General features: G+C 41.9%; 1 protein-coding gene across 1 annotated transcript in view; it reads left to right on the forward strand.

Annotated features, from left to right (window-relative positions):
• The window catches only part of hydin (HYDIN axonemal central pair apparatus protein), a 905,740-nt gene that overhangs the window by 532,707 nt on the left and 359,577 nt on the right, over positions 1-13,456 (forward strand). The window contains exon 27 of the mRNA XM_043707374.2: positions 3,563-3,772. Coding sequence (XP_043563309.2) covers positions 3,563-3,772 — 210 coding nt within the window. The remainder of the gene's footprint in view (positions 1-3,562; positions 3,773-13,456) is intronic.

Raw genomic sequence — 13,456 nt, forward strand, 5'->3', positions numbered from 1 at the left:
TTTAATTTACAATTTGAGTGTTGCTGAAAAAAAAATCAAAGATATTCAGCGTTTTTAAGCAATGTGAGAAGATCATGCTGGCTATTTGGCCAGTGGACTCTGATTGATAGAGACATTGCCATAGAGAATGTACTATTTAGAAGATGACAGTTAACTGCCAAGCTTTAAATTTATACCAGGCAGGTTAACTCTGACTGGTCAAGATATTGCTGTGAGGAATGTACGAGAGGATGGTTGTTATCTGTTATGTTTTGCTGAAACACGCTTAGCGTACAAGTTCATATTCCAGTATCAACAATTGCACCAGACGGAGAGTCGGACTGATCGTATTAAATTGGTTGTCCATGTGATTCATAAGGAGAAAGTGAGGTCTGCAGATGCTGGAGATCAAAGTTGAAACTTTATTGCTGGAACAGCACAGCAGGTCAGGCAGCATCCAGGGAACAGGAGATTCGACGTTTCGGGCACAGGCCCTTCTTCAGGAATGAGCAGAGAGTGTTCAGCAGGAGAAGATAAAAGGTAGGGAGGAGGGACTTGGAGGAGGGGCGTTGGAAATGTGATAGGTGGCTTCTGTGCAGAGGAGATGACCTGGGGTGTGCAGTGAGAGAGGGACTCACTGAAATCTTTGTAGAGAGAGGCAGAGAGCTTCTTCAAGGAAGGCATCCTTGTAAGAGGATTCGCAGTAGGTTGAAATCTTCGAGGAGAAAGTGAGGTCTGCAGATGCTGGAGATCAAAGTTGAAACTTTATTGCTGGAACAGCACAGCAGGTCAGGCAGCATCCAGGGAACAGGAGATTCGACGTTTCGGGCACAGGCCCTTCTTCAGGAATGAGCAGAGAGTGTTCAGCAGGAGAAGATAAAAGGTAGGAAGGAGGGACTTGGAGGAGGGGCGTTGGAAATGTGATAGGTGGCTTCTGTGCAGAGGAGATGACCTGGGGTGTGCAGTGAGAGAGGGACTCACTGAAATCTTTGTAGAGAGAGGCAGAGAGCTTCTTCAAGGAAGGCATCCTTGTAAGAGGATTCGCAGTAGGTTGAAATCTTCGAGGAGAAAGTGAGGTCTGCAGATGCTGGAGATCAAAGTTGAAACTTTATTGCTGGAACAGCACAGCAGGTCAGGCAGCATCCAGGGAACAGGAGAGTCGACGTTTCGGGCACAGGCCCTTCTTCAGGAATGAGCAGAGAGTGTTCAGCAGGAGAAGATAAAAGGTAGGGAGGAGGGACTTGGAGGAGGGGCGTTGGAAATGTGATAGGTGGCTTCTGTGCAGAGGAGATGACCTGGGGTGTGCAGTGAGAGAGGGACTCACTGAAATCTTTGTAGAGAGAGGCAGAGAGCTTCTTCAAGGAAGGCATCCTTGTAAGAGGATTCGCAGTAGGTTGAAATCTTCGAGGAGAAAGTGAGGTCTGCAGATGCTGGAGATCAAAGTTGAAACTTTATTGCTGGAACAGCACAGCAGGTCAGGCAGCATCCAGGGAACAGGAGATTCGACGTTTCGGGCACAGGCCCTTCTTCAGGAATGAGCAGAGAGTGTTCAGCAGGAGAAGATAACGCCCCTCCTCCAAGTCCCTCCTCCCTACCTTTTATCTTCTCCTGCTGAACACTCTCTGCTCATTCCTGAAGAAGGGCCTGTGACCGAAACGTCGAATCTCCTGTTCCTTGGATGCTGCCTGACCTGCTGTGCTGTTCCAGCAATAAAGTTTCAACATGTGATTCATAACACACATGCAGAAATAATCTGCTTGGATTACTCCTGCACTGTAAGGGACAGTTTGACAATGCAACTAACAATGACACTAAACATGTAATAAATCTCTCAGTCGTGTAGTCTCTGTAAGCGAGGATTTTATTCTTGTGCATGTTTTAAATTTTTGTTGTACATTTGTCTCACAGCAGATGGAAAGAGTATTTGCTGAGTTTGAACTCCTCTACTTCGAGCTATCCCACCATTCACAGAAAACGCTGTTTCCTTAAGATGCTCATAGTTGATCCAGCACATGAATTCTTCTCCATTATGAGTTAGAACGTTGTTTGATATCCAAAGTAGTCCAAATCCATTTCTCCATTATTTTCTCGATGGTAATTTTTGCCTTTCCAAAGCATTATTGTGAAAATCCTACAGCTGGTCACCATCTCTGCAAAATGTGCAATGAAAATATTTCTTTTCTTGTGCCTTACTTTTATATCCATGGCAACTATCTCATGAAAGTCTCTCGCAGGCTTATAGTAAGACATGTTGGCATTCTCCAATGATTTTTATTTATTTGATACTCCTCACTAATCCTATTTATTAACCTTGTATATGATTGATCAACTGCACCTGGATTTTTAACCTTGATCAAGTAGGCTCAGCAAATTGTGTATGTAACTCTAAGGCAATTTTTAAAAGTTCTTTTCAGAAAGCTATTAATACTGAGCTAGCAGTCTGATGAGAAATATCAGATTTTGTTACTAAAAGGTGTTGCCTGTTCTCACTGCATGTCCAGTTGCATTTGTATCTTTGCCATTCAAGGTTTACTCAGCATTATAGATCTGTCACTAGAGACTACAGGTCAAATTTTCACTCCCAAGTTGGGTGTGTGAAGTTTGAAAAATCTCCAACTTTACAGACCTGACTCAGAAACTCTCCTGAATGGCCATACTTTTGTCCCTGAGGGTGCTGGTATTAATTGGGGTCAGGCCCACCGCCCCAAAACAAGCAGACAGCTCTATGGCACATTCCCCTGCAACTGCAGAAGGTGTAACCCTGTTCTTTTATTTCCTCCCTTCTCAGTGTCCAGAGACCCAAACACACCTTCCAGGTGAAGCAGCACTTTACCTGCACTTCATTCAATCTAGTCTACTGCATTCACTGCTCACAATGTGGTCTCGACTGCATTGGGTAAACAAAACGATGACTGGGTGACCTGTCTGGGAAAAGACCCTGAGCTTCCAGTACTCTGCCACTTCAACACCCCGCCATGTATCCTGGCCAATATCTCCAGCTCAGGCTTGCTGCAAAGGTCAGTGCAAGCTGAAAGAACAGCATCTCATTTTCCCCTTGGAACCCTGTAGCCTTTTGGACACAATATCAAGCTCACCAACTTGAGGGCTTGAGCTTCTCCCATGTCCTTACTCCAAGACCCCATACTCTAGACCTTGTTATCACCTGGTCTGCTATTACACATAACCCATTGTTAGCCACTAACAGTCCTCATTAATAATTATTCATCCTTTCAGCCCAATTGTTATCCACTCCTTCATCTGTCTAACTGTTCTTCTGACTCTTTTGGCTTTCTCCCCGCCTATCATTTACTCCTTAACCCCTCCCCCCAAACTATCTTCTGCATTAAAACCAACATTTTTCTAGCTACCATTAGTTCTGAGGAAGAGTCACTGGACCCCAAATGCTAACTCTTGATTTCTCTCCACAGATGCTGATAGACCTCTTGAACTTTTCCAGCAATTTCTGTCTTTGTTTCTGATTTCATTTTACCTGAAAGATTTTCAAACATCCGAAGTTTGTGAAACATATATGCTATAAGTTCTAGTTCTTTTATTATTTAAACTGCATCTCTCTGTCTGATAGGTGTTTGACATTCTCCCGCTGTTTGGTCTTCTGCATCCGAATGAAAGTCAACAGGTGACCTTTACATTTTACGGCCATGCGAACATTATGAGTGAGGTGGAAGCAATATGTGAGGTGGAAGGTGGGCCAGCATATCAGGTTTCACTAAAAGGAGAGGCATCATTCATCAAATATGCTTTTGACAGAAACGAGATTGACTATGGTTACCAGGTTAGTGATCATTTACTGATAGCTGCTTCATAGATCCTGTGATGTTTGCAGATTACAAGTAGTATTTCTGTGCTAACTGTTTACAAGAGCAAACCAACACAAATTCCACCACCACACTCGCTCCCCATAACCTTGCACTTGTTTCAGTTTCAAATAGTTATCAAATGGTGCATTATAAGGTACAATATTCTCCACCTGAAACTTCCCTTATGATTTCAGCTACTTCAGGCAAGATGACAAAGTAGCTGTCTTTATTTAAGAACACGACATTTTATAATGAAAACAATATTGTCAGAACACATTTGATGTCATTTTTCTTGCCTGAATGGATGCTTTTCCAGTTTGGATTTTTGCCATCGACTAACACTGTACCCTGATGCTTGAACATCAATCTAAATTAAAAGGTATGAAAATAGGAGCAGGCTGTGCTGGACTAGTGTAAAGCTGGCCTGAACCTGGGGACCATCTTCATTTTGATGGAGATGCTGTCTGGGGAGGACACATAACGATCCTTCAGCAATGAACGATGGCTTAGCTCTGATTGGGTAACTCATTGGCTTTTTCTTGGATAACACATTTTCCTTCAATATAAAATCAGCTGTGTTTTGAATCAAACATTCTCTCACTAAACTTTGTTCACATTTAACATAAAATTTGAGCATACCTAAAAATAATATTCAGTTTCTACAATGCCACTTTTATCATTGAGCAGCTGCACCTGTGATAGCACTCCTGTCTGAGTTTGATGAATGGCTCATGAAAATATGTATATACATCCAAGTCTTTAAAAGAGCTTTGAAAATCTTATGAACAAATACAGGTTGTCTTAATGGTGCATTGTACTTGGATGAAGGGATGTTTATCTGCACCACCAGTTGCTGCACATTCCATCATAACCATGCACTGTGGAGAGGTGCTGGGTGAAGGAAATCTGCTTCTATACATACTAAGGAGGAGAGTCACCTTTAGACCATTGCTGGATCCTACTTGGACCAGAAGCATTCAGCCATTTTGATCAGGCATGATAATTGTCTCGATGGCACAAAAGAAGACGAATGTAAGATTACTTGAGTATGAAAGAGTTACCTCTCTGAAAACAAAAAAAAAACTTGAAGTCAGAATGGTTGACTGACTGATACACACTGTCTTGGTATAAACGTATGAATGTGAAATTATGTTACCAGGCAGTGGAGGAATCTTGGTTCAATTGCCCAAAAGCACAGTCATCAGAGGTCTAGTGGTAACGTCACTTGACTTGTAATCCAGAATCCAGTAAGTTCCATTATGGTAGATGGTGATATTTACAGTCAAAGAAAATATGAAATTTTAAAGAACACAGCTAGCCAAATGACGATAATGCCGTGACTATTGATTGTTGTAAAAACCCATCTAGTTCACTTAATGTTCTTTAGTGAAGAAAATCTGCTGTCCTTTTCTGGTCTTGCCTATTTATGACTCCAGACCCAAAACAATGCAATTAGGGATGACCAATAAATGCTGCCCTAGCCAGTGATGTCCACATTCCTTAAATTAGCAATAAAGAAATCAATCTTGTATTGACAGTGAGTTAACAAGTGAAAGGTTTCCCCAATAGGGAGATCAAAGGAAATCAGAAAGATATTCTCCTGAGGCATCTACTATAAAGTGACTGGATTATAGGAAGGGCTTCGAGGAATGTGGGCCAAATGCTGGCAAATTGGACTAAATGAGATTGTAATGTCTGGTCACATGGATGAGTTGGAGTGAAGAATCTGTTTCCATGCTGCATGATTCTCTGGTCACTATGAAGGTTCACATCTGCTTGGCTCCACGGAGAGTGGTCCTAATGGAAGAGTGCTAAATGGAGAGAAGACTAGCTATACCAAAACTTGGCAGGAACTGGGGAATATAGATTGGGAGCAACTGTTTGAAGGTAAATCCACATTTGATGTGTGAGAAACTTTAAAGAGAGGTTGATGAGAGTGCAGGCAAGACATATTCCTATGAAAATGAGGGATAGAAATGCCAAGATTAGGGAACCGTGGATGACAGGTGAAATTCTGAGAGTAGCTAAAAAGGGAAAAGGAAGCATACATAAGGTCTAGGTGACTGAAGATAGACAAAGCTTTGGAAGAATATCGGAAATGTTGGACCAATCTGAAACAAGAAACTAAGAGAGCGAAAAGGGGTCATGAAATATCTTTAGCAAACAGGGTTAAGGAACTTCTCAAAGCCCTTTATTCAGATATAACAAGCAAGAGGGTAACTAGAGAAAGGTTTGGCCCAATCAAGGACAAAGGAGGAAAGTTATGCATGGAGTGAGAGAAAATGGGTGAGGTTCTTAATGAGTACTTTGCATCGGTATTCACTGAGGAGAAGGACATGACGGATGTTGAGGTTAAGGATAAATGTTTTATTACTCTAGATCAAGTCAGCATAAGGAGGGAGGACGTGTTGTGTATTCTAAAAGGCATTAAGGTGGACAAGATCCCAGGTCCGAGTGGGATCTATTCCAGGTTACTGGGGGAAGCGAGAGAGGAAATAGCTGGGGCCTTAACAGATATCTTTGCAGCATCCTTGAACATGGGTGAGGTCCCAGAGGAGTGGAGAATTGCTAATGTTGTCCCCATGTTTAAGAAGGGGAGCAGGGCTAATTCAGATAATTATAGACTGTGAGCCTGATGTCAGTGGTAGGGAAGCTGTTGGAGAAGATACTGAGGGTTAAGACCAATCCCATTTGAAAGAAAATGTGCTTATCAGTGATCGGCAACATGGTTTTGTGCAGGGAAGATCATGTCTTACCAACTTAACAGAGTTCTTTGAGGAAGTGACAAAGTTGATTGATGAGGGAAGGGCTGTAGATGTAATATACATGGACTTCAGTAAGGCATTTGATAAGGTTCCCCATGGTAGGCTGTTGGAGAAAATGAAATCGCATGGGTTTCAGGGTGTACTTCTGAGATGGATAAAAAGCTGGCTGGGCAACAGGAGACAGAGAGTAGTAGTGGAAGAGAGTTTCTCAAAATGGAGAACTGTGACCAGTCATGTTCCACAGGGATCCATGCTGGGATCACTGTTGTTTGTGATATGCATAAATGATCTGGAGGAAGGTATAGGTGGTCTGATTAGCAAGTTTGCAGATGACACTAAGATTGGTGGAGTAGCAGATAGTGAAAGGGACTGTCAGAGAATGCAGCAGAATATAGATAGATTGGAGAGTTTGGGTGGAGAAATATCAGATGGAGTTCAATTCAGGAAAATGCAAGGTGATGCATTTTGGAAGATCCAATTCAAGAGCGAAGTATACGGTATGTGGAAAAATCCTGGAGAAAATTGATATACAGAGAGATCTGGGTGTTCAAGTCCATTGTTCCCTGAAAGGTGACAACACAGGTCAGTAGAGTGGTCAAGAAGGCACACAGCGTGCTTTCCCTCATCGATATTGAGTATAAGAGTTGACAGGTCATGTTACAGTTGTATTAGACTTTGGTTCGGCCACATTTGGAATATTACGTACAGTTCTGGTCGCCATATTACCAAAAAAATGTGGATGCTTTTGAGAAGGTGCAGGGGAATTTCATCAGGATGTTGCCTGATATGGAGGGTGCTAGCTATGAAGAGAGGTTGAGTGGATTAGGATTATTTTCATTAGAAAGGCAGAGGTTGAGGGGGTCCTGATTGAGGTTGACAAAATCATGAGGTATAGACAGGATGGATAGCAGAAAGCTTTTTCCCAGAGTGCTGAACTCAATTACTAGGGGTCACGAGTTCAAAGTGAGAGGGAAAAAGGTTAAGGGAGATATCCGTGGAAAGTTCTTTATGCAGAGGGTGGTGGGTGCCTGGAATTACATTGCCAGGGGAGGTGGTAGAGGCGGGCATGATAGCTTCATTTATGATGTGTCACCTTCAGAGAAAGATTAGAACTGGGAAACAATGCTTTAAAATAGTGCATCTTCTATTTAAGTAACATGCTACTTATAAATGATGAAAATGAGAATGTGGGGGATGATAAGTACGTTTGTGGATGACATGAAAGATTGGTGGGTAGTTAATAGTGAGGGGGAAGGTCTCAGGATACAGGCAGATATAGGCAGGTTGATCGGATGGGCAAATCAGTGGCAGATAAAATTTAACCATGGAAAGTGTGAGGTGATACTCTTTGGAAGAAGTAACAAGACAAGGGAGAATTCAGTAAATGGCAGGACACTAGGAAGCTCAGAGGAAAAGAGGAGTCTTGGGATGCTTATGCATAGATCCCTGAAGGCAGGTTAATAGGGTAGTTAAGAACGCATGAGGGATCTTTGTATTCACAAACTGTAGCATGGATTATCAGAGTAGTGAGGTCTTGTTGGAGCTGTAGAGAACTTTGGTTAGCTCTACTCATTGAATTGGTATCATTCAATGAATGCATGCAGTTTGATTCATTGAATATATGCAGTTTTTTTTCATTATAACCTTGTGGATTAATTTCTTGTGTGGCACCATATCAAATTTGTTTGAAATTTCAAATATGCTTCAAATACTGACACTCCTTTATCTATGTTGCTTGTTCAATCCTCATAGGCTGTTGATATATTTTTCAAGTATGACAAAGCCATTTTGATGCTGTCTGACGTATTATGATGCTGCTATTACTTCCTTAACAATAGATTCTATCATTTTCCCAATTACAGATTTTGCCGTCTCCCTCCTTCCTTGAATTAATGTTACCTTTAAGGTCTTCGTGTCCACTGGGGCCTTTCCAAATGGTTTGAAGTTGGGGCAATTTGCTCCTAATTCCTGTCTTCATGCAGGGCTATTGCTCTGATCTGCTCAGTGCCTCTCCTGTTCAAGAACTGCATTGACAAACCTCACCCTGCCCCTTTGTGGCATGGCAATAGCTCACTCAAATAAAACTTTGGAGACAAAGGTTCTTTTATCTTAATTTGCACATGTTGACTTTTCCTGCCCTTAGAACTACAGGCCAAGTTTAACCATGAAGCCAAACTGTAGTTTTAGGTTCAAAGTATGCACAATGCCAAAGGAATTAACAATATGCCTGTTCAAAGATAAAAGTCTAAACAGTTACAATATATTTTGAATAAAGTTAGAAGTGTACATTGCTTCCATGGTAATATATCAGTACATTAACAGCTCATACTAAAGGTCAAGTGAGATATGGCACTCTCCTATAGTTAATGAGTTTTGAAGTTTTCTTAGGCTTGATTCCTTCACCTTAAGGTCTATTCCCAAGTCCCTTTGCACTTAAGACTTCTGAATTTCCTCCCACTTTTGATAATACTTCATGTCTGTACTCTTCCTACGGAAGTGCATGACCTCACACTTTCTGACATGGTATTTCATCTGCCACTTCTTTGCCCACTCTCCTAACCTGCCTCCTCAATTCTACCCGCCCCTCTACCTAACTTTGTATCATCTGCATATTTAGCCAGAATTTCCTCAGTTCCTTTGTCCAGATCATGATCCTTTGCCCAGAAATGAAAAGTTGTGGTCCCAACACTGACTCTTGTGAAACACCACTAGTCACTGGCATCAATCCTGAGAAGGACCCTTTTATCCCCGCTCTCTGCCTTCTGCCAGACAGCCAATCTTCTATCCATGCTAGTACCTTGCCTCTAAGTCAATGGGACCTTACCTTACTCAGCAGCCTCCTGTGCAGCATCTTATCAAAGGCCTTCTGAAAGTCCAGATAGCTAACATCCATTGATTATCTTTGTTCTAACCTGCTTATTACCTCTTCAAAGAATTCTAACAGATTTTTCAGGCATGACCTCCTCTTGATGAAACCATGATGACTTCGCTCTACTTTATCATGCACTTTCAAGTATTCAGAAATCTCATCCTTCATAATGGACTCCAAAATCTTACCAATGACTGAGGGCAGGCTAATTGGCCTATAATTTTACATCTTTTGCCTTACTCCCTTCTTAAATGGAGGGTTACATTTGTGACTTTATAGTCCTCCAGCACCTTCCCTGACTCCAGTGATACATGAAAGATCACTCCTAAAGCCTCCAGTATCTCTTCTGCTATCTCCTTCAGAATTCTAGAGCGTAGCCCATCTGATTCATGTGATTTATTCACTTCCAGGCCTTTCAGTTTTTCTGACCCCTTCTCCTTTTAATGATGGCCCCCTGACTGTCTTGAATCTTTGGAAATTTACTTATGTCTTCCACCATGAAGACTGACACAAAGTACTTATTTAGTTCCTTAGCCATTTGTTTGTTCACCATTACTACTTCTCCAGCATTATTTTCCAGCAGCCCAATGCTCACCTTTGCCTCTTTTTTTGCCCTTTTTATATCTAAAGAAACTCTTGCAAACCTTCCTAATATTACTGGCTAGCTTACGCTCATATTTAGTCTTCTCCCTCCTTATTTCTTTCTTTTTGTCCTCTGTTGGTCTTTGTCCGCTTCCCAATTCTCTGGATTCCCTTTGCTACATTATATGCTTTTTCTTTTGCTTTTATGCTTTCCCAGACTTCCCTGATCAGACATGATGGTTGCCTCATCTTGCCTTTGGCGTGCTTCTTTTACCTCGGGATGAATTTTTGCTGTGTCTCTCAAATTATTTCCAGAAAATCCTGCCATTGCTGTTCCACTGTCTTTCCTGCTAGGCTCCTCTCCCAGTTAATTCTGGTCAGCTCCTCCCTCATGCCTCTGTAGGTGCCTTTAGTCAACTGTAATGCTGTTGCATCTGATTCCACCTTCTTCCTTCCTTTCAAATTCCAGAGTAAATTCTATCATATTATGGTCACTGCCTCAAAAGAGTTCCTTCACCTTAAGCTCCCTTATTAAGTCTGCCTCACTGCCTAACACTAAATCTGGAACTGCCTGGCCCTTGTGGGCCCCACCACAAGCTGCTCCAAAAAGCCATCGTGTGTACATTCCACAAATTCCTCTTCTTGAAATCCACTACCACTGATTTTCCCAGTCCACCTGCGTATTGAAATCCCCCAGAGATCACTGTAATCTTGTCTTTCTCACAAACTTTTTCTGTCTTTCGGTGTGTCTTATCATGACTACTGCTGTAGATAATTCCCATTATGTGTTTTCTAACTTTGTGGTTCCTGAACTGTACCCACACATATTCCACATCATCTAACCCTACTTCTTTTGTTACTATTGGCTTAGTTTCATTTTTTACAAACAAGGCAACCCAACCCCCTCTGCCCACCTGCCTGTTTTTTTGATAGGATGCATATCCTTGGCTATTTATCTCGCAGTCTTCACCCCCTTGCAGCCACATTTCCATGGTGCCCACCACATCATACCTGCCAATTCTGATTTTAGCCACAAGCTCATTTACCTTATTTCGTTTACTACACACATTCAGACACAACACCTAGAGTCCTGTATTGACCGTCTTCTTCTCATTGATCCTCATTTATCCAATGTGTTTGAAATTTGATCCCTGACTCTTTCCAAACACTCTGTCCAATATTGTGTGCTGGAGACTTTAATAACCTCTCCTGAGTTTCCCGTGTTTTCATGTTTTTCAACACAGTTGAATCCACCCCCTGCAGATGTTAACCTGCAGCTTTGCTTCCCATTGGTCATTATACTTCTTGGAACAAAGAACAAAGAAAATTTACAGCCCAAGAACAGGCCCTTTGGCCCTCCAAGCCTGAGCCAATCCAAATCCACTGTCTAAACCTAACGCCCAATTCCTAAGGATCTGTATCCCTCTGCACCCCACCTTAAATGAATCTACTGTGCCTGCCTCTATTACGTCTGCTGGCAAAGCGTTCCAGGCACTTACCAGCCTCTGTGTAAAGTACTTTCCGCATGTATCCCCCTTAAACCTTTCTCCTCTCACCTTGAACGCATGACCTCTCATTATTGAATCCCGCATCCTGGGTAAAAGCTTATCTCTATCCATCCTGTGATTTTGTAGACTTTGTGGAGTTTTACCCTTTCCTTTCCTTCCCTTCCCACCTTCCACATAAGAATGTGAGTAAGAACAAATGACCAGTCAAGCTCTTTACAGGATGCTAACAGAGTCACATGGGTGCTTTCAAAAAAAAGGTTCATTAGCAAATATAAGTAGAACCATCAAGAAAAGATGCCTGCACTTCCCTATCAACTATACAGCTCTTAAATACCTTTTAACAGTTTTATCTTTGGTACCTTACTAAGAAACCAAAAATTTTATAAGAAATCTTGCACTTGTATAGTTTTATAATCCCTGGCTGTTTGTAAGTGTTTTACAATCAATGCACACCTCTGCAGTGTTGGCACTACTGTAGTGTAGAAAATTGGTATGCAATTGTCCAACAAACATCAATGAGACAAAAGACCAAAGCAGGCATTTATTTTTGGTGGATAAATACTGTTCCTGCCACAAACAAGAACTGCTCACCTCTTCTCCACAAACTTGTGCTGCTATCTCAAAGGACATACAGGGCCTGCTTGGGCCAATTTCCTGTGAAATTGCACACAATTTTATTTTGAACTGGGAACAAAGCAACACTGCCAGAGCGCACAACTGTGAATCTTCTATGTATAAGTAAATATTAATCTTCCAATTAAGAGTTTCCATTATTCATCTCAAATTTGCCCTTAACATCACTGAGCATACTGTCCCTTACCTTACTTTGATGTTATTAATGTCTGTATCTTGCATGTTATTTATGTCCTGCATGAGTTCACTCCCAATGGCAGTAAGAACTTGGAGGTATATCTGTAAATTAGATAGTCTAACATTTTCATAGTCATAGACATGTACAGCACGGAAACAGACCCTTTGGTCCAACTCGTCCATCCCGACCAGGTATCCTAACCTAATCTAGTTCCATTTGCCAGCATTTGGCCCATATCCCTCTAAACCCTTCCTATTCATTTACCCATCCAGATGCCTTTTAAATGCTGCAATTGTACAAGCCTCACTACTTCCTCTGGCAGCTCAATCCATTCATGCACAATCCTCTGTGTGAAAAAGTTGCCCCTAAGGTCCCTTTTATATCTTTCCCCTCTCACTCTCTAATTCTAGACTCCCCCACCCCAGAGAAAAGACCCTGTCTATTTATCCTATCCATGTCCCTCATGATTTTATAAACCTCTATAAGGTCACCCCTCAGCCTCCAACGTTCCAGGGAAAACAGCCCCAGCCTATTCAGCCTCTCCCTGCAGCTCAAATTCTCCAACCCTGGCAACATCCTTGTAAATCCTTTCTGAACACATTCAAGTTTCACAACATCCTTCGGATAGGAAGGAGATCAGAACTGTATGCAATATTCCAAAATGGCCTGACTAATGTCCTGCACAGCTGCAACATGACCTCCCAAATCCTATACTCAATACTCTGACCAACAAAGAGAAGCATGCCAAATGCCACCTTCACTATCCTATTTATCTGCGACCCTACTTTCAAGGAGCTATGATCCTGCACTGCTGAACTGTCTCTTTGTTCAGCAACACTCCCCAGGACCTTACCATTAAGTGTATAAGCCCCACTTAGATTTGCTTTTCCAGAATGCAGCACCTCACATTTATTGAAATTAAAACTCCATCTGCCACTTCATAGCCCAATGGGCCATTTGATCAACATCCTGTTGTGCTCTGAACCTTCTTCGCTGTCCACTATGCCTCCAATTTTGGTGTAATCTGCAAACTTACTAACTATACCTCCTATGTTCACATCCAAATCATTCATATAAATGATGAGAAGTAGTGGACCCAGCATTTTGTAATGATCTCAAGATGT

The sequence above is a fragment of the Chiloscyllium plagiosum genome, unplaced genomic scaffold, assembly GCF_037043375.1.
Source record: "Chiloscyllium plagiosum isolate Xiang-an unplaced genomic scaffold, Cpla_swu_hap1 HiC_scaffold_17, whole genome shotgun sequence".
NCBI lineage: Eukaryota > Metazoa > Chordata > Chondrichthyes > Orectolobiformes > Hemiscylliidae > Chiloscyllium > Chiloscyllium plagiosum.